At 35.8% G+C, this 20,735-nt stretch overlaps 1 protein-coding gene across 1 annotated transcript; it reads left to right on the top strand.

Annotated features, from left to right (window-relative positions):
• The first annotated feature begins 1,802 nt into the window (after positions 1–1,802).
• LOC129443152 (ras-related protein Rab-31) lies at positions 1,803–20,527 on the top strand. The gene is made up of 7 exons (XM_055203582.2): positions 1,803–1,963; positions 5,996–6,075; positions 9,011–9,092; positions 12,921–12,992; positions 13,360–13,466; positions 14,287–14,396; positions 16,327–20,527. The coding sequence occupies exons 1-7, from the start codon at positions 1,928–1,930 to the stop codon at positions 16,422–16,424; spliced, it is 585 nt and encodes a 194-aa protein (XP_055059557.2). The 5' UTR covers positions 1,803–1,927; the 3' UTR covers positions 16,425–20,527.
• The last annotated feature ends 208 nt before the right edge of the window (positions 20,528–20,735 follow it).

The raw sequence follows: 20,735 nt of genomic DNA, 5'->3' as shown, positions 1-20,735 counted from the left end.
AAAAATCGGCCAATGGGATAAGCTAATATTTCTTGAATTTTTCTTGAATTTAGTGTTTAAGAAAAATGTTCAAGATTTTTTTGCTTACCCTATTGGCAGTTTTTTGCGTGTTTTATGAACAAAATCACTTAAATTTGATATTTTTGGTCTAAAAACTAGACTTATTTTTTGGGTCATTTTGCTCATCAAGAAAAAGCATCTTAATTTAAGAGTTTTTAGATATTTTTATTGAAACAAGACAAAAATACTAAGAATTTTTTTCTTGAAAATCATTTTTGCAGTGTGTGGACCCAATTAGCACTTAAACATGGAAAATTACATATTTTCACGATATGTCCCCTTTAGGACTTCTCAGGGCTTCCATCTTACCTGCAGGTTTTATCTGGCCTAAGTGGCAAAAGATACAGCAGATTGCGAGATCTTTGGTCCAATCACAAACAGTTAAAAGCACAAAAACTTGTCTGTGAAATCCAGGATAAAGTTTTGTAATCTTAGCATCAAAGTTTGATTTCAATCTTTGACATGATGTTACTCCGTCAATATTGAAAATAATATAATGTTATATTATCAGTCACACAATGCTCTTGACATTGCGTAGGATGATTTCATGTAGAAAACAGACTGCATTGTTAAAACTTTCTGTAGAAATGACAGCATTACTAACAGCTGTTTGGCAGTAACTTACTGTCGATTTAAATGTATGTCATTTACTGGCAACAGTTTGTTGAAAATTAAAATGAACATTAAACATTATCATTTCTCCATCATTACAGAATAAAACTTTAAAATAACCGCCTTATGCAAAGCATTCTGGGAACCAAAATCTGGAGGAATCAACACAAAAAGTTTCCCAAATTCCCAAAATGCTTTGCATAATGCTGTTATTTTATAGTTTTATTATTACAAAGACAAACACCTGCATAACTACCGCAATTTTCACATGCTGGGTTACTAATTATAAACTTGCCAAAGCACAATGCCATCTACTAACACTATTATTTCCTAATGGTCTTACGTGTGTGAAAATAGTGCAATAGTTTTATCACACTTATTCACGTATAGTAAATACACAAATGGACTAATCAAGTAATACAATTTATTTTAAAAAATCATAACCACATGGACACTGCAAACAAATTATTTTCTTGTATAGTTTTTTTTTTGTGTTTTTTTCAGTAGAAATATATGAAAATTCTTAATTTACGATGCATTTTCTTGATGAACAAAATGACCTAAAAAATCTAGTTTTTAGACAAAAAAAATATTTTGTGTGCTTAAAACAAGCAAACCTATCTGGCAATTGCGTAAGTAAAAAATCTTGAAATAAGTTTACTTTTTTCTCAAACATTTAATTCAATAAATAAAAACTAGATTTATTTTCTTAGGTCATTTTGCTCATCAAGAAAATAAAAAAAAATAATTAAAATAATAATAAAAAATAATTAAATAATTAAAACAATAAAATAATAATCTTCATTTAAGAATTATTTTATATTTTTACTGAAAACAAGACAAAATTACTAACTAAGAAAGTAACTTTTTGCAGTGTAATCAATGCAAAGTAAAATAATAATACAGACAATAAATAACATACTTTTTAAGCAAGAAAGAAATTTAGAAAGTAACGCGTTTCTACATTATCCTAGTATTTGATGTTTCAATTCATGCCCAAAAGGTTAACAACATCAAAGAGTTAAAAATCTAGGACACTTTTCCCTTTAAGGCGTGGCTTTGGTCGTCACGTGATGTGAGTGACAGCTCAGCCCAGTTTCTCAGTCCAGTCAGTTTCCGTTAGATTTGGGAAAGATATTTTTTAGAGTTTGTGTTTTATAGATGAAGCGCACTAACGGAACCATGATGAACAAGAATCTACAGCAGAGGACCGGACACTTTTAATCTCATTTCATCTATCTTACAAACCTCTAAAATGTCCATAAGGGAATTAAAAGTTTGTCTTCTAGGGGTGAGTGTTATTCTGCTCTTTCTTGTCAACAACCAAGTTCCTCTTTCAGCGATGTGAGACGCCGTGCTTTGTTTAACAAATAAGCAAAGGTCTTTGTTTTTGTGAGCAGATGTTTTACTAGTGAGCTAAAGATGGAAATATTGCGTAAATTCATTCGTTAGGAATGTTTGCGGCTATGGCGTCATCGCCGGCTGGATTCTGGCCGTGTTCGCTATGTTGTTCTGGCGTACTGAATAGTGTACAGGGTTGAACTGTTTTGAAGCAGGATTTCGTATCTGTTTTGTAAAAATAAAAATAATAAGTTGTTAAGTAAGTATATAAAAATCTAAGTTATTGATTGCAGTTTAGAAATGCTGCGTAAACTGCGCATTTGCTATAATAAACGTTTAAAGCTGTACTACAGTATATTTTTATAAAGTTACTTAAGCTGTATGCATTTTATTCATTCAATTTAGGTAAAATTGTGACTACTTTAGACTGATCATGTAATGATTTAAATAACACATGATTACTTTTTGCACCATCCAATTTTGTAACAACTTAAAGAGCACCTATTATCCGATTCATGATTTTACATTTCCTTTGCTGTGTAAGTACATGTTAACGATATACAAAGGTACACATCCCAAAGTAAATGATAATGTGAGTTATTGTCTCCAACTTAAGGGACACTGCACTTTTTTGAAAATAAGCTAATTTTTCAGCTCCCCTAGAGTTAAACATTTGATTTTTACCGTTTTGGAATCCATTCAGCCGATCTCCGGGTCTGGCGCTAGCACTTTTAGCATAGCTTAGCATAATCCATTGAATCTGATTAGACCATTAGCATTACATTCCAAAATAACTAAAGAGTTTCGATATTTGTCCTATTTAAAGCTTGACTCTTCTGTAGTTACATTGTGTACAAAGACCGACAGAAAATTAAAAGTTGCAATTTTCTAAGCCGACATGGCTAGGAACTATACTCTTATTTTGGCATAATAATCAAGGAGTTTGCTGCCCTATACATGGCTGTAGGAGGCGCAATGATATTACGCAGCAGCCAAAAATAGTCCTCTTAGGGGGCGTGCACACCAACGCTTTTACGCCCGCGGCCGGCGCATGTTTTCAATTGTTTCCAATGGAAGCTCGGCATTTTCAAATAAGCCAGCAGCTAGCGGGTTTTTTACGCGCTGAAAAACGGCGCTCTGCGATTTTTCCGCGCTCGAAGCTGAGCGTCGAGAGTTGAAAGAGATTCAACTGTGGGAGAAAAGCTCCGCTCGTCAATGTCAGTTCTCACACGGCCACCCAATCACAGTGGAGGAGGGGCGGGACATTACCACAGCAACCAACCGGCTCGCAGCTGAAGTATCACAGCTACCAAACGCTCAGCTGAAGAAAGCTGGCACTCAGCTGAAAAACAGCATCCTCAAGAAGTTTTCAGCCGCGTTTAAAAGTTTTGGTGTGTCCAGCACCTTAGTATCTTTCAATAGCAGGGAACTATTTTCAGGCAGTGCGTTATATCACTACGCCTGTTGCAGCCATGTTACAGCAGCAAAGTTCTTGATTATTACGCCAGAATGAGAGTATAGTTCCTAGCCATATTGGCCTAGAAAATCACAACCTAATTTTTTCTTAGGACAATGTAACTACAGAAGAGTCAAGTTTTAAACAAAATATCGAAACTCTGGTTATTTTTAGGCGCAATGTTAATGGACTAATCAGATTGTGCTAAGCTATGCTAAAAGTGCTAGCGACATACCCCTAAATCAGCTGTATGGATTCCAAAATGGTATGAATCAAATGTTTAACTCTAGGGGAGATGGAAAATTAGCATATTTTCAAAGAAAAGTGTGTCCCTTTAAATCTCTTCGTGGATTACAACAAACACACAGGGTGTGTTCGAAAAAAAACTCCTACTTTCACACTATATATAGTGGAAGGCGAGGCAAGTAGTAGGGCTGTGTTCAAAATATCGATACGACGATACATCGTCATGGACGCCGGACGATGCGCGCATCGATACAGCTCATTCCGTATCGATTCTGATGCACTTTTGAAAGTAACGTGACGAATCGCTGTTGATCCGTGATCCATATGGAAAGGACACATGTGTCCCGCGGAGTACATAGAGTTAAAGGTAGCGGGGTATACTTTCACTTTGCGTGTCTGTCTCGCTGGCGCACGTGTCTGCATAGTGAGCCGCGTACTCGCGTTCTCTCTCTCGTGTGCGCGCGTATTTAAAATCAATGAGTTCAGTACAGGGCTCCAGACTGCTACCAAATGGTTGCATTTTGCCACCAAAATTTGAGAGTGTGCCACTGAATTTTACACTCAGTCGCACATGTGTGACCAGTAAATTTGACCTTTTTTTTGTGATGTGACACTGAATTTGAGACAGGACCTTGTACTTTCTGCATTTATCATCAAAGTATTTATTAGTAATACAGTGGAAAGTAGTAGAAATGTGAATATTTGGTTAGCATGTTGATTTACGGTGTGTGCCCCTAAATTTTCTGGTTGTGCCCCTAAAATTTTCAGTTGGGGGCCACTGTGCTCCTAGTGATATTCGTATATTCATAGAATAATGAGAGACAAATATAATGCCTAAGGCACTATCTTTGTAAAACTGCTTTTAAAAAAACATAAGTTAAGTACTAACTCTGAGATTTTAAGTATTTCTATGAGTTACCCCAAAAGCTAATAAATGACTGGGAAAAACACAACTGTTACAACACTGCTTATTCAATGTACAATAAACAGATAATAATAATAATAATAATAATAATGTTACTAAAAAAAAGTAATTCAAAATAGTCTTGTATCGTGATGCGCATTGTATCGGGATACATATCGTATCGGTAAATTGTTGGCGATACACAGCCCTAGCAAGTAGTCCGAATTCATAGTAGCCTATTCCAAAAACAGTAGGCGAAAAGTACCCGGATGACCTACTACTTCTGGCAAGATCTCGAAGTGTTCATTCGATGGACCTTTTACTATCCCGCGATCCCCCGGGAGAGGTGTTATCCAACAAAGAAGAAGATACAGTATTTTATTAAAAAATGTCCAAAGCGGGTAACGTGGCTCTATTCCAATGCAAAAATATATATTGAACACTGTTGTGGTTAAATTGTGCTAGTTTATTCTCATTGCAATTAAAGACTAACTTGTTGTTATTACGACGTATGCCATGTGATGTATCAATATGGCGGATGTAGTATGTCCGAATACTTTCCATGTTCATACTATATAGTACCTGCTGTTTAATGGTTGATGAGTAGGTACTTCATCTAATTCAGTACCTACTGTTACTGCCATAGTATGAGATTTCCGACGCAGCCACGGATTGTAGGCAACATTTTGCTTCCTGGGCCTGTTGATGTGGACACGACGGTTATTATCATAATTTCGTCTGCTTTTGACTCGCAGCCTCTAAGATGTCTGTTTTTTTCATATTTAAAGAATTTACTACTGACTAAACCATGACTCAAACTTGAGTTTTGTGCAGTGCAGAGTAGCGCTTGGTTTTAGACATGGTTGCAGACATGGTTTTATGTTTTAGGATCCTTACCTTACTAACCTGTTGCATTTTGCTCAAGCCGCGCTGATAAAGTTGATCGATCAGCTTGGTCATCTGCATTTTCTGGATAAGATTCGGCTCGTATTGATAAGGTAGTAAAGATGATATTAACCTCTGCAGTATTGCATTAAGAGCTAATCTTCCAAACATGGTAAGGAGCGTCACATTTCCAGCTGAGGTCAGAGGTATTCAGGCCAATCACAATTTTCTGGTTAGCTGGCCAATCAGAGGACACTGCGCTTTTTAGAACAATTAGCTTTTTACAAAATTAATGCATTTCAGGGATGTGGAATTATTATTATTTTATTTTTTTTGAGCCACAAACCACGCAAACATTGTATTACAGTAAATGCATAAAATAACATTCATTTTAGCAAAGTAATAGGTGCTCTTTAAAAGTGAAGCATGTTTTGTAATTGATTTACAGTAGTTATTTTCTGTTTCACGTTTATCTTTTCTAATATTTACAGGATACAGGCGTTGGGAAATCAAGTATTGTATGTCGATTCGTTCAAGATCACTTTGACCACAACATCAGCCCAACTATAGGGTAGGTATCCAGTATTTGTTCACAAATGATCAGTTCCAGCATTATGGATGTGACATTTGCAACTCGAAATATACGTTTAAGAATGCATTTGTTATTAATTGTATTGAGCCACCTGTTTATATTTTCCTAAACCCTGGATAATAGAGTCCAGACATCAGAATAATATCAGTCTATACTCATGTTTTCTATTTAAGATGAGGGAAACATGCATGCGTAATGAATGTGACAGGTTTTTGGGAGACATTATACTTTGTAGGAATTCTGTGAATTAAAATGCACAAACCAGATTCAATAATACCAACAAATGAAGAAAGGATGTATCTTCAAAGAACAAATAATATTTATTTAAACATTTAAGGGGAAGAAACAGCATTATGGATGTGACAGTTCTAAAATTTGCACTTACTAAACTATGGAAAATAATACAAAAAATGCTCGAAAAACTTTAACAGAGACTTTGCACAAGTATTTAAACCACCAAATATTGACATTTGAGATTTCAGTATGGTTAAAACTTTTATTTTCATGTTAGGTTGACATTTGCATGGAATTGACCATATGTTAAAAGTATATGTTTTTATATAATATATTATTTGCATGTAATTGAGATCAGGAAAACACGTTTGAATGCTGCCGTTTAGACTTTGATTTATATGAAGTATGTGACCTGACTCTCTGCTTCAGTGGAAGAATGTGTCTAAGAATGTCTAATGGCTCCTGTATGAGTCAAAACCCCCATTCCAAAGTTGACTTGCAGTTTTATTTAAGCAGCTTTTTTTGCTAGTTCTCAGTTGTGTTTACATCAGCATGTTCTCTTTGTCCTTTTTCTCTTTCTGCTGTTAGTCATTCACAATTGGAGGGAACATATTTTTAGATTTCTATGTTGCAATTTAATCAAAACTCTTGCAAAACATTTTCGTAACATTGCGCATTATATATATTTTAGTCACCATTACTAATTGGTGTCATCTCTTTGCATGATGTCTGTATTTTACAGGTTTATGTTGTTTGACACAATTTTTATTAATTTACAAGGCCACTTACAACCTTGTGTACCTTGTGTTCTAGTATTTAGAAACCTGAATGGAAAAACATTTTTATATATTTCAGTCTTATGTTGTAGATTAAGGTTTTGAGTTCTTCTCCTAGAGATACATTGTCTTGTTGAGTTTACCTCTTATCAGTGTACCTCCTAGTAACATTGCATAAATGTAATGAATACAGGGTTTAAATTGGGCCGGGGCCGTCCGGGGCTAAGCTCCGGCACATAGGCTGAAGGTCTCGCTCTGCTCGTGCCAGTGTACCCGCTGCGCTTGTGCGTGTGTACTCGCTGCGCTGGTGCGTGTGCACTGACGCGAAGGGAATAATGCGTTTCCATTCATTATGGGGCATACTCACCAACGCAAGTTCAACGATTTGCGGGAGTAGATTACATACAAAGTCAATGCAAAGACGCAATCAGACGCGTCCTCGCACGGGGCGATGCAAATGACGCGAATTGGGCGGCGCAATTGCCGCGGAAACACGCGCTTTTCCTTTTAAACGCGTCTTCGCGTAAGTTATGCAACTCGAGCGAAAAAACTCAAGAACTTCAAGAACGCGCTTTCACACAGGATCATTTGACATTGTAGAGACGAGAGAGAGAGAGAGAGAGAGAGAGAGAGGTAATAATGGTGCCCACGTCGAGGAAACTTAATAGAAGACTAGAAATGTGTTAAGGACTAAAGTATGTATGTCACTCATCTAATTACAGTACCGGTATGTTAACTGGATAACACTGCATATAACTCATTGTATAGTTTAATACATTTATGTATTTTGATTACACAAATCAAACCTTACGATTGTTTTAGCTGCTGACCAGCATAGGGAATCTCTATTGCTAATTTATTAGACATGTTGATGATACAGTACTGTGTGTTGTACCTTTTCTTGTTAATTTAATCTTTTTGGGTAGCCTATCTTATGCATATAGAATTATTCAAGGAGGTTGATTCCTTTTACTTCATTTAAAGTTTGATCAATTGTGCATAATGACATGTGCAACAAATGGATATAGGGTGTCAAACTCATTGATTTGCATAATTTAAAATTCAGACACTCTTTATAAAATATTTGTGGTCAATCTCTGGCACAGATTTAATGTTGAAACTTATCAAATCCTATCAGAGGTCCAGAATGTCATTAAAACACACCAGTGGCTTTGCTGTCATCAGTATTAAACATGTTACCCCTTAAAGTACCCTCCCCGCAGATCCCCCCCCCACATAACAAATCCCAATTTAACCCCTGAATATATCACATTTTAACTAATATAACAAGTAGGAAAGCATGTAAGAATTTAAGATGGGAATATTAAAGGGATACTACAGCCAAATATCAAAATTCCCCCAAGATTTACTCGCCCTCAAGCAATCCGAGATACATATGACCATCATCTTTCAGATAAGCACATTTGGAGTTATTTCGGCAAATGTCCTTGGTCTTTCGAGCTTTATAATGGTAGTCGAAAACAGGGATCAGGGAACAACTTCTGACTTTCCAAAGTATCCCAAAAAAGTGCATTCATCCTTACAGAGGTAATCCACACGGCTCCAAGGGGTTAATAAAGGCCTTTTGCGGGTAATCAATGCAATTTAGTAAGAAGTATCCACATTTCAAACTTTATAAACTATAATAACTAGTTTCCAATAATGACATCTTGGACACCCATGATTCACAAGAGAACTTTAGCTTAGTGAGCGTTGGTTGCCATGGGTACATTGCGCAGTAGCTTTTGAGTCCCAAGATGGCGTTGTTACCGGAAGCTAGTTATTATTGTTTCTAAAGTTTAAAATATGTATATTTTTCTTATAAATTTGCATTGATTGTTTCCTGATCCTGTAGTAAATTATGGGGTATTTTTGATATTTACAGCATCTCTCTCTGTCCTCAGTGCTTCATTTTTAACAAAGACCGTCCCCTCTGGGAATGAACTTCACAAGTTTTTGATCTGGGACACAGCAGGACAGGAACGGGTGAGACTTTGTTTAATTTTGTTAATTAATTTGGCTTCTTTTTACTTTGTGAAAATTTTGGTCTTACTGTGCATAAATCCTCCAAGGATAGAAATGATCCGAGTTTCATTCCCACCTTGAGGTGCTGATTCTGTTCGCCTCTGTCCACTTACATGTTATCTTCTTTCTTACAGTAGTGTTGCCTTACATAAAAATTTAAGACACAAAAATAACTAATAAAATTTCTTTCCATGTTATCACAAGCCCTCTTCTTTTTCGGCCTCTCCCCTCCAGCTATACCTGCTTTCTTTAGTTATGAAATCCACATTTTCCACAATTGAGTCAAGTCCCAGTGGATAAAAATTGAGTCTTACTTTTGTTTTTCTATTATGTCACAGAGGACACTTTGGCATTTTCTCTGTCAAAATGCTGCATGTTTTTATGTTCTGTTGATATTTGTTTTTTGTTATAAATAAAATTTGGTGCCCGCAATACAAACACAAAATATAAGTTGGGTATTTCCCACTCATTCCCGTCAGTCCTTACCATACTGCTTTATAAGCACATAAGCATAATGTATTTGAACTTGTGTCACTGCACTTAACCTATTTAGCTCAGTTGGGGATTTTTTTTAAAACATTTGTGGTTTATGGTTCTTTCTTTTCAACAAAGAAAGGACGTGCAGAATGCCTTTTCCTTTAATTTTTTACCATAAAAATGGACAGTGTGAATGTTTTGATTATAATAGAATCCAAATAGAAATTGCACTCACAATGTATCATGTAACCAAGTACAAATTGCTGTGTCTGCTTTAGCATTTCTGTGTTACATTTTAACATCAGTTAATATTTTATTTCCAACACACAGATCAGAGGTCACTGTAGTTGTGAGTCATTGGGTGTGGTGGAAACATGTCTGTGTGTTTGGAAAATGATATACGATTGCTTAAAAATATGGGTCTAATTTTACAATCAACAAATTTCCTGCATAACAACAAATTTCCTGCATCTGTTCAAATCATCACAAATGATCATATTGGGGCAGTTCCTGAACAGGGTTTAGATAAATCCAGGATTAGGCCTTATATTGGGACATTTAAGTAGTTTTATAAACATACATACCTTACAAAAAATAAAGCTGGTGTACATCTTAAGACAAACAATGGCACTGATAGATGTTAAGATATGTTAGTGCAAGGTGTTTTTAAATTAAGGCAGCTTAAACGTGCATTTTAGTCTGGGACTAGGATAAGCCCTGTCCGGGTAACCGCCCCATAATGTTTGAAGAAGTTCATTTTATGACGGGACTCAACACTAAGGGGGCGTGCACACCAAGGCGTTTAAACACAGCTAAAAAGCCAGGTGGATGTTGACTGTAGGCGCTTGGCAGCATTTTTTCAGCTAAGCTTTTTGGTTGCTATGATACTTCTGCTTTATTTATCAGTCACTGAATGATGCGCCGGTTGGTTGTTGTGATATTTGTCCCACCCCCCTTCACTGTGATTGGATGGCCGAGTAAGAAGTGATATTCATCGTTTCACCCAATAATAACAAAAACTCCCGGCGCCCAATGCTGAACGTGGAAAAACGCTGAGTGCTGCACTTTTATTGAAAACATACGCAGAAGTAAACGCTTTGGTGTGCAAGGTACCTAAGGTTTTATCTGCTTGTCCAAGTGTAAAGGCCGGGGTACACCTTTTTTCCGCGTCCGGCTCACGCGCTCAAGCGTCCGCGCAGCTTTCCAAGTATACTCCCCGCGGCTACACACGGATGGCCGCACTCGACACTATACGCAATACAAATGATTTCTTATTCAAATTATTACTCTAACAGGCCGTCAGGGCAGCACTGATTTGGCGACATTTACAGTACATTAAAACATTAGGATAGGTGAAGAAAAGTAACCGATCCACCATTGCAAACACAGTTTAGAACAAACAAGAAGACAACAAAGAACAAGAATCAAACATTATGGTAACAAACATGCTCCACAGCTTTCTGTTCATGGAAGAAGTAAAAGTTAAAGAAGAAAAACGATAGTGTGTGTGCAAATGGTGTCTATTTCCTTTGTTTATACCACGGGTCTGTTGAATGCTGCATTCTGATTGGCTGAGAAATGTTCTATGGGTGTTGATTATTTTTCTGTAAACCGCACACCTAACTTTTCAAATGTCTTAAAAATAGGCACCAGAGCAATATTTGTGGTAACCGTGGTATAAGCGGAATAATTGACTCCGGTCCTTTGAATTATTTGAAAATAATACTCTGCTTCGCGTCGTGCCACATTACCACCTTGGTGTGCATTATTTTCTTATAATTCAATGGCCCATCGTCAATTATTCCTTACATAATTGTTTGTAGTGGAGTGTCCTGTCTAAATATTTTCACTCGCATGCGCTGTTGTATGCGGACTGTACGCGCACTGTCCGCGTGGTCTCAAATTTTGGACCGCGGACCCTCCTGATGACAAAAATGACGTCATGCGGACGGCGCGCATACGCGGACGTCCCTAGTATACTTTCGGCTTAATGCTGCGTTTACACCAGCCACGGTAGAGCCGCCAAGCGCAGGTGATTTACATGTTAAGTCAATGCAAAGACGCGATTAGGCATGCGTTGCACGAATTGCACAAAACACGCGCCGCGTTCTGCGCGAATTGAGCGTTGCTGCGGGAAATGCGTGAGTTGAAAAATCTGAACTTCGCCGGATTTCCGCACCGCGTTAACCAATCATGGCCTTGCTGTAGTAGTGACGTGATTACAGGAAGCAAGCGGAGTTTCAGCAGAGTCGCAGAAGCCCCTCCCCTGTGGCGGATTTCCACGTGAATATCTTGAATGACTAGAATTTCATGCGTGGCTTTCACGCGCGAATGAAACGAGTAAATTCAAATGTTCAAGCGTCCAACTATGCGCGAATAGCGCGTTTCTGCTGCCTCTACCGCGGCTGGTGTAAACGCAACATAACAGTATGCAACATCTAATGTGATGCTAGCCTTAGCTAGCAGACACCAAATCTTAATGTTTAAAGTCACAAATCTGTTTTAAATAGTTTAGCTATCCTTTGATTTCTATGTGTCTGACACCTAAATATGACCCTGGAGCACAAAACCAGTCATAATTCGCAGGTAAATATTTGTAGTAGCCAACAGTAGATTGTTTGGGTCAAAATATCTTTATCGAACATGATTTTTCCTTATTATCTTATGGTAAATATATAAAAAAGTATATGTATTATTAGTAATATGTGTTGGTAAAGACTTTATTTGGACAACTTTAAAGGGATTTTTATTTTTGCACCTTCAGATTCCAGAATATTGTCCTATCAGAACAAACCATTCATTAATAGGGATGTAACGGTTTAATCGCATGTCCCATTAAAATTGCCTGTCTGAATTCGATTTTGAATTGCAAGGCTGGGATTCTTTGTTTCATGCACAGCTTATGCGTGTACTATGGCATTTGGTCAGTAGGAAGTCCTTATCAATCTAAAATCATTATGAGTCGGAGTCGTTTATAAAGTGCATTTAAAAAAGCAACACTCGTTAAATAAAAATCATTCAAAATATTCAAAGTTTCTGCATGAGAGTGCACCCTGGGGTTCGGATGTACCGGGATTTGACCGTAATTCATTAAAATTCATTCATTGAGAAAACGCGCATTTGCGCGGTTAATCGTTACACCCCTGTTTATTAATGAAAAGCTTAATTATTCAACAGACAATATATAAATCTAATTTTTTTTTATCCTCTTATGATCAGTTTTGTGGTCCAGGGTCAAAAATGGATTTCATAAATCTTTAAATAGCTTTAATTCTTTTACGTAATAATAGAGTATATGTTATTATTCCACAGTTTCATTCATTGGCTCCCATGTATTACCGAGGCTCTGCGGCAGCCGTGATTGTGTATGACATCACTAAACTGGTAGGTTCTGATACAGTGTGTTTGTCCAGTTCATAAATGTAAATGTCTTAACATTTAGTAATTTTCCATAAGAAACAATCATCTCAATTGATTCTTCTAGATAATGCATTAATAGAGTCAACAATTTTCAGGATGTCAAAACATTTCACGTGGATCTCATATAAAATATTAAGATATAAGATAATTTAAGTTACCAAAGTAATGAAAACTCGTGTTCTGTTTTGACTGTATTTCTCCAAAGGAATTTTTGGAGACACATTTGTTTATTCTTTAATGAAAGTTAAATCTTGAATGAAACAACTCAACATAAGAGCATAAAAGTCCCCTTAAGTTTTATCTTTGTTGTTTCTCATGTGCTTGTTTGCAGGACTCTTTTCAAACATTAAAGAAATGGGTAAAGGAACTGAAAGAACATGGACCAGAGGACATAGTTGTGGCTATAGCAGGAAATAAGAACGACCTGGGTGACATCAGGTTAATAAAACCCTATATTATAGAACCAATGATATTCTTCAGGTTTATTTCCAGACACTCGTGCGTACAGTATTATGTTTTTTTTATCTAAAGGGATAGTTTGGGACAGATGAACACAATTTGAGTTATTTTAGAAAATGTCTTTCAAGCCCAAAAAATGCATTCATTCTTCACAGAAGTAATCCACATGGCTCCATGGGGTTAATAAAGGCCTTCTGAGGATAATCCATGTGATTTTCTGGAAAAAATCCATATGTAAAACTTTACAAACGAAAATAACTATCGCATAAAAGTCAAATTTAAATCATAATTGACCCTGTTTGCTGTATTACTACACAATAAAAGTCTTCTTGTGCAAGATTCAGTACATATTATTTCACAAAATAATAATAATAATAATTTCCCATTCTGACGTTATCTACACCAGGGGTTTTCTAACTGGGGTCCGGGTACCCTCAGGGGTCCCCCAGAATATTTCAAGGGGTCCCCAGAAAATGTAAAGAGGAAAAAAGACAAAGCACAAATCTTGAAAAGTCTATGGGTAGTTTGTTAACAAGTTTAGCTGTCTTTATAATATTACAATTACTATATTTACAATTACAGTTTAAATGTTTCTTTGGATGTAAATATTAGGAAAGGGGACCCTCGCTAAAGGTTCATCATATGTGGGGGTCTCAAGGGTCTGCCAAATGTGTAAATGTAAATCCCATACAATCTTCTGCAAACTCACTGAATGGTCACTTTTCATGATTCCTAAAGAAAAAAAATCTATCTAATCCTGCACTATTTTTCAATAACCTGTCTGTCGATGTCTTTTTAGGGAAGTTCCGACTAAAGAGGCGAAAGATTTTGCAGAGTCGATTGCTGCCATTTTTATGGAGACCAGCGCCAGAAATGCTGTAAACATAGAGGAACTGTTCCAAAAAATCAGTAAGAACTTTTTAATTGATCACACCCAGCACATCCCAGCTCCCTCTTGTAATCCATCTTTGTGTCTATCCTAGCATTGTCTTGATCATATTTACAAAAAAAATAAGTTTTTCATGGCACGCACTGAACCTTACTGAAGATAAAATGTTATTATTATTTTTTATATCCAGTCACTGATAATTTTTTTTTACTTTTCTTAACTTTTAACTCTCACCCACTCCTTTTTGAGTATTGAGGTGCATCTTCAAATAAATATAACAATAAATACAACTATTATTTCTTTTTTTTCACTGAGGTGTTTGGAGTTATGAATATTAAAAAAAGTTATAGCAATTTAAATTTATAAAAATAAAATAAGGCAATAAAGTATGTATTTTATTTTTAAAAACATAACATTAAAATTTTTAGTTTTACAAATGTTTTACAAAAATAAAGCCTCAAGTGTTAACTAATTCGGTTCCAAATTTCAAGTTAAAATAAAAAAAAGAGGTTTGCGTTACACTTTTAGTGGTTTTACCAACAATGGCAGTAGGTGTCAACGGTTTGCTGCATAATCTTGTCACAATTAATAAATTACTGTCACTGCATTATTATTTATGCAAAAAAGTTTTGAAACATGAAATCTACATTTTTAGAGCTTTGCGATGTTATATAGGTTGTCAAGATCTTTGAAGATTTATAGATTTATTTTGAAGGATATTACAATTATGAATATACTTAATATGTATTCTTCGGGTTCAGTGACATTTAACAAAATTACAATATATAATATAGGGCTGTAACGATTAATCGTGCTAATGCGCGTTTTCTCAATAAACGAATTTAAAGGAATTACGGTGAAATGCCACCACATCCAAAAGCCAGAGGGCGCTCTCGTGCAGAAACTCCCTTTGTGGCACAGAAGTAGCATTACAAACGCTATTCCAGGAAATGTCTATAAGAATATTTATATCGCCGTTCTTCAGATTGTTTTAGGTATTTTCATGATAATAAAGAATATTTTGAATGATTTTGTTTAACGAGTGTTGCTTTTTTAAATGCACGTTATAAACGACTCCGACTCATAATGATTTTAGATTGATAAGGACTTCTTAATGACCAAATGCCGTTGTACACGCACAAGCTGCGCATGAAACAAAGAATCGCAGCCTTACGATGCAGAATCGATTTTAGACAGGTCTTTTTAATGGGGGGAAACGTGATTTATTGTAGTATATACAATTTCTATCATCGAATGGACTTAAAATATGAAAACTACATTCTTAGAGCTTTCCAACAATATATCGTTTGTCAAGAATATTTCAGGTTAATAAATATGTAACAACACCTTGGACCCACATGTTGGCCCATGATATTTTAGAAAACCACTCTTACTATGTCTGTTTTTGCAAAATGGTGATGAACTGAAACCTAAATCTGAGAGCTTTCCAACAATATATTGTGTCAAGATTAGTGTAGGTTTAGACTAATAAATTGTTTTAAATATGTAATAGCAAACGTCTCACAGCTAGTAAAATATATACTAATATGTTTTAAGTCAAAACAACTCAAAGTTTTAAGGCAACCACACTCTTAGAAAGGATGTGTTAATTTTTTACACATCATTGTGCGGTAAGCTTTTAACACATTATGTGTAATTTTAACACATTATGTGTCATTTTGTGTTGATTTTGTGTTCAAGTATAACACATGTTGTGTTAAAAGTAACACAAAATGTGTTGTTTCAATAATAACACAGAGATGGGTGGATTCCAGGACAACGCAGTTAGTGTGTTGTCCCAGAATCAACACTAATGTGTTGTTTTTAACACATTCGTTCTAAGAGTGCAGGAAACTTACTTTTTTTTTGTAAATTTATGGTAACAGAGGCTATTGCATAATATCATTTTTATTGTGTTATTGTTTTTCTTCATTTCCTGATCTTCTGCAGGTCGACAGATTCCTCCTTTGGAAAACACAGACGCTGACAGCAACGAATCTTTCAAATTGACGCGGCAAGCTCCTCCCTCCAGCAAACGCTGCTGTTAGACACCTCTCAAGCCTGGTCACACTACAAACACGCATCCTATTAACAACAGCAGTGCTCATCATAGTGCCTTGCTAGCGTATTACTATAAATATGTTTTTTTTTTTCGTTTATAAGACACTGAGGGATGAGTCAGTACTATCACCTTAATCCAGCACATGAGTGTTAGGTTAAAAATAAACCCAGGATATTCAAGTAAATCTGGCCTAAATAAACGTAAACCAGTGTTTTAATTTAGGTTTATTTATAAAAGGGATTTGGATGTATAAAGATGTTTAAGGCGTTAGTTTAATACCAAGTATTTTATACATATAGTAACATTGTATTTCTATAGGTTAGCAATTAACCCTTTAAAAGACCAAGTGCCTTTATACCAATTTTGTGCTATTTTGCTATTGTTTTTAAAAGAAAATCATAGTTTTGTTTAAGTCGTTTACATTTATGCATTTGCCAGACACTTTTATTCAAAGCAACTTACGGTGCAATTAACCTATAAATGTAATAAGTACATGCTATTTACAGGCAATCGAACTCATAACCTTGAAGTTGCTAGTGCTAAACTTTACAGCAAAGTTACAAGAAAGTTAGTTTTGTTTTATCCGATCGACTAAAAATACCTCAAATGTGTTGAAAGCTTAAAATCATACATGATCAACAATTTGCGCGAGATTACATACAAAGTCAAAGCAAAGAAGCGGAAAGACGTGAACTCACGGGATGATGAGAATGACTCGAATTGGGTGCTGTGATTGTCGTGAAAACACGCATTATTTGCCTTAAATTCATCTTTGCGCAAGTTTAAAATATTTAACTTAAGCAAAAAATAAGGATGTCACAAAGTTACATCCCGCGTTTAATCTAAAGTAAGGAATGCGATGCTTCGCACTTGGTGTGTACACCCCATAAATGTAGTTCAATATTTATTGTGACATGACATTTTATCAGGGACAGTTTACCCTGAAATTAAAACTTGTGTCATCGTTTACTCACCCTCAAGTTGTTACAAGCCTGTATAAATTTCTTCTGAATACAAAGGAAGATATTTTGAGCAATGTTTGTAACCGAACCGTGTATGAGCACTATTGACTTTCATAGTATTATTTTTTTCAACTATGAAAGTAAATGGTGCTGCTGCTGCTTCCTTCTTGATTACAAATATCTTCATTTTGTTCAGCAGAACACAGAAATATATACAGGTTTGTAAGGGTGAGTAAATGATGACATAATTTTCATTTTAGGGTGAACTATCCTTTATAAGCTCATTGAAGTGAGAAATTATTATTTAGCCACCAGAGGGCAGAGTTTACTGTTGAAAAGGCTCGAGGCTTATCCCCGACTAAAATGAATGTGAGCTGCTTAACTGAAAACAACTTAAACTGACATATCTTAAATTATATCACTGCCATGTAAAAACTTATAAAATGTGCTAATGTAACTAAGGTTTAGTCCTGGCTTTGTCTAAGCCTTGTCTGTAAAATCCCGCCCCAGTGTCTTTGGGTTTAAGCTTATCTTTTAATTAGGAAAACAAGGTTGAAGTGTTTCTGTCATGCATAAGTATTGAATGTGTCATTTGTATCAAAACAACTTTCTCTAAATTAGCACATTCAAACACCAAAACGTTGGAAGCATAAATATAATACTAAAGTCCGTTAATAATTATAATTATCATTTTATTTTACCTCAAACATAAAAAAAATGACCAAGAAATGTCCTCTAACTGTCACTAGTACACAGATTTGCGCTTAAAGAGTTCATATTACCACCTCAGAGGTACCAAATGTATACATATCTGTACCTAAATTGTACATACAGTACTATTAGAAGCTTTTCAAATAGCTTGGGACATTTTTTATGACATTGTCTGTTATAAATAATAAAGTATTACAGTCAACTTTTAACATAAGTGTAACATACAAGTACATTTATTAGTGCCTTAAAAACGATCAGAAAAAAAATTAGATGTGTTTATTGTGAAGCTACAATCTAAAACTTCCTTAAAGGCGGAGTCCATGATGTTTGAAAGCCAAATGTTGATATTTGAGATCACCTAAACAAACACGCCCCTACCCCAATAGAATCTGGACCTTCTGTTGATAGACCCGCCCCAACCCTGCATTTGATTTGATTTGATTGGCTATAAGTGTGTTTTGGTAGTCGGCCCGTCTCCTTTTCCAACGCGTTTTTCAAACATCGTGGACTCCGCCTTTAAAGAATTACTCCACTTTACAAAACAAATCCTAATTATTTAAACACCCCAATGTTATCCAAAATGTTGATTCCTTTCTTTATTCAGTCGAAAAGAAATTAAGTTTTTTGAGGAAAATATTCCAGGATTTTTCTCAATTTAACAGACTTTAGTAGCCTGGTGTTGTCAATTCTAGTTAGAATTTGAGTCTGATACGGCTCCATTGGGCTGTAATTATGGGGTGTGTTTCAACCGAACCAGGACAAAAATGCCTCTGCACTCAATTGGATAGATCTACAACCAATCAGAGCAACCGAGTGTGTGACTTCTGTCCTTTTGCAGCTTGAACTGCTAGTTATTTTGCTACAAATGAGACTAACATTACACTGTTAGACTTAATAAACTATAATTTCTACAGTTACTTACCACAAAATGCCCAGTAAAATACCATCATTTTCTTTTCCAGTTCATTACTGTAATATGCATTGCATTATGGGTATTAACATTTAATTTACAGTGATTTACTGTATGTTTTGAATTTGCGGTAGACTGCTGTAAAACAACAGCAGTAGTGCTACTGTAGTTGAATAAAACAGTGTTATAAAAGCATATAAAATGGAAAAATAAATGAAATTAATTACATTTTATTTGTTATCCTTTTAGCAGTGAAGCAAATTTCAAAATGTTAATTGTTTTTCAGAAGTGTAAATACCTGGGATCAAACCCGGGCGACCTGGGTTTGATTCCCCTTTAAGTCAATATATATTTTTTAAAACTAGGTTACAGTAAGGGTATTATTCTGTAAAATGGAACTGCGGTAAAGCCATCATACTGTAAAAACATGTACAGTTATGGTACTGTAATGGGGCACGTTGCCAGTGAGTTACGCATATATACAATAAAAAGTCTAACAGTGTATGATTGTACTAAGCCTGAGTTAGCAAACGTACATCGACAGCTACTATGTTTACAACATTTGATTCATATCACGACATTGTGAGTTATTTACTAAGTCATACAGTCAGTCTATCTCTTACCATTTGTAAGTTAAATGAACTTCATCCACGGGCTTCCGAAAAGGAGCTGGCAACGACCACTAGTTATATCCACGTTGTCGTGCGCACCGAGTTGCAATCCCTTGATTGCGTTTTTCTGTTCCCCTTTTAAAATCAATGTGCTGTCGATATCTTCTAGAACAGACTTGATGGCAAAATCCACACAACTGAATTCTCCAGCGGCAGCCATTTTGTTGTAAACAAAGCAAGCGCTCTTTGGTGACGTTGATTACATTACTGTTGATAATCTTTCCATCATCGCATAAAGCCCTCCCGGACAATTTGATTGGCTCGATCTGCTTTCGTCCGAGCATAGTAAAGCCACAATGGAGCGACCCCAGACCGAACTTCCCAACCTTAAATGTTGTGGGCGGGGCTAAGTTTGGCTGGCACCCAGGCTAAGACTTTAGTGGACCTCAACCGTTTACAATTTCAATTTCTTCTTGACAAAACAAAGAAAGACATAAACATCTTGACATAGTAAATTATCAGGGTTTTTTTTATGAAAGTGGAGTGTTCCTTTAAGTAGTCCTAAAACAGGCATCATATACTGATCCTAATTCAGTTCTGTTTTCCTGAGAAATGTAGTATACAGTATGAACTTGATGACCATTACAGAATGATAAGCACAAAATCTGGTTTAACCTGTTCATTGTGTGTACATCGTAAAATGTATTATTATGTATTCTGTACCTGAAGAAGATCATGTGATGTACATTAACGTGTGATAAACATTTTCCTTTACATTTTGCTAATTCTTTGAGTAATTGTATTATTTGTTAGTTAACTTAATCTGCTCTCATGTGATGTTTTGGTATGAAGCACATTGTGTTTTAGATGTCATCAATAAATCATGTGTGCATTATTTACAAGTATTTACTCATAAAATGCTATTCCTAAGTCTTTTAGGTTGTCCAGTGTGACCCTTTAGGAACGGGATAAAGTCTGCGATTGTTTTAGAGAATCGCAGATGTCTAGCAGAGGTCATATACAGTGTATACACTACAGGAGAGATTTATAAATCCCATAGGGCCAATTAGGTGCATGTCTGGAAACCGGTGAGTTTTTTTACA

The sequence above is a fragment of the Misgurnus anguillicaudatus genome, unplaced genomic scaffold, assembly GCF_027580225.2.
Source record: "Misgurnus anguillicaudatus unplaced genomic scaffold, ASM2758022v2 HiC_scaffold_26, whole genome shotgun sequence".
In the NCBI taxonomy this organism is placed as follows: domain Eukaryota; kingdom Metazoa; phylum Chordata; class Actinopteri; order Cypriniformes; family Cobitidae; genus Misgurnus; species Misgurnus anguillicaudatus.
This window is presented reverse-complemented; position numbering and strand designations above follow the sequence as displayed.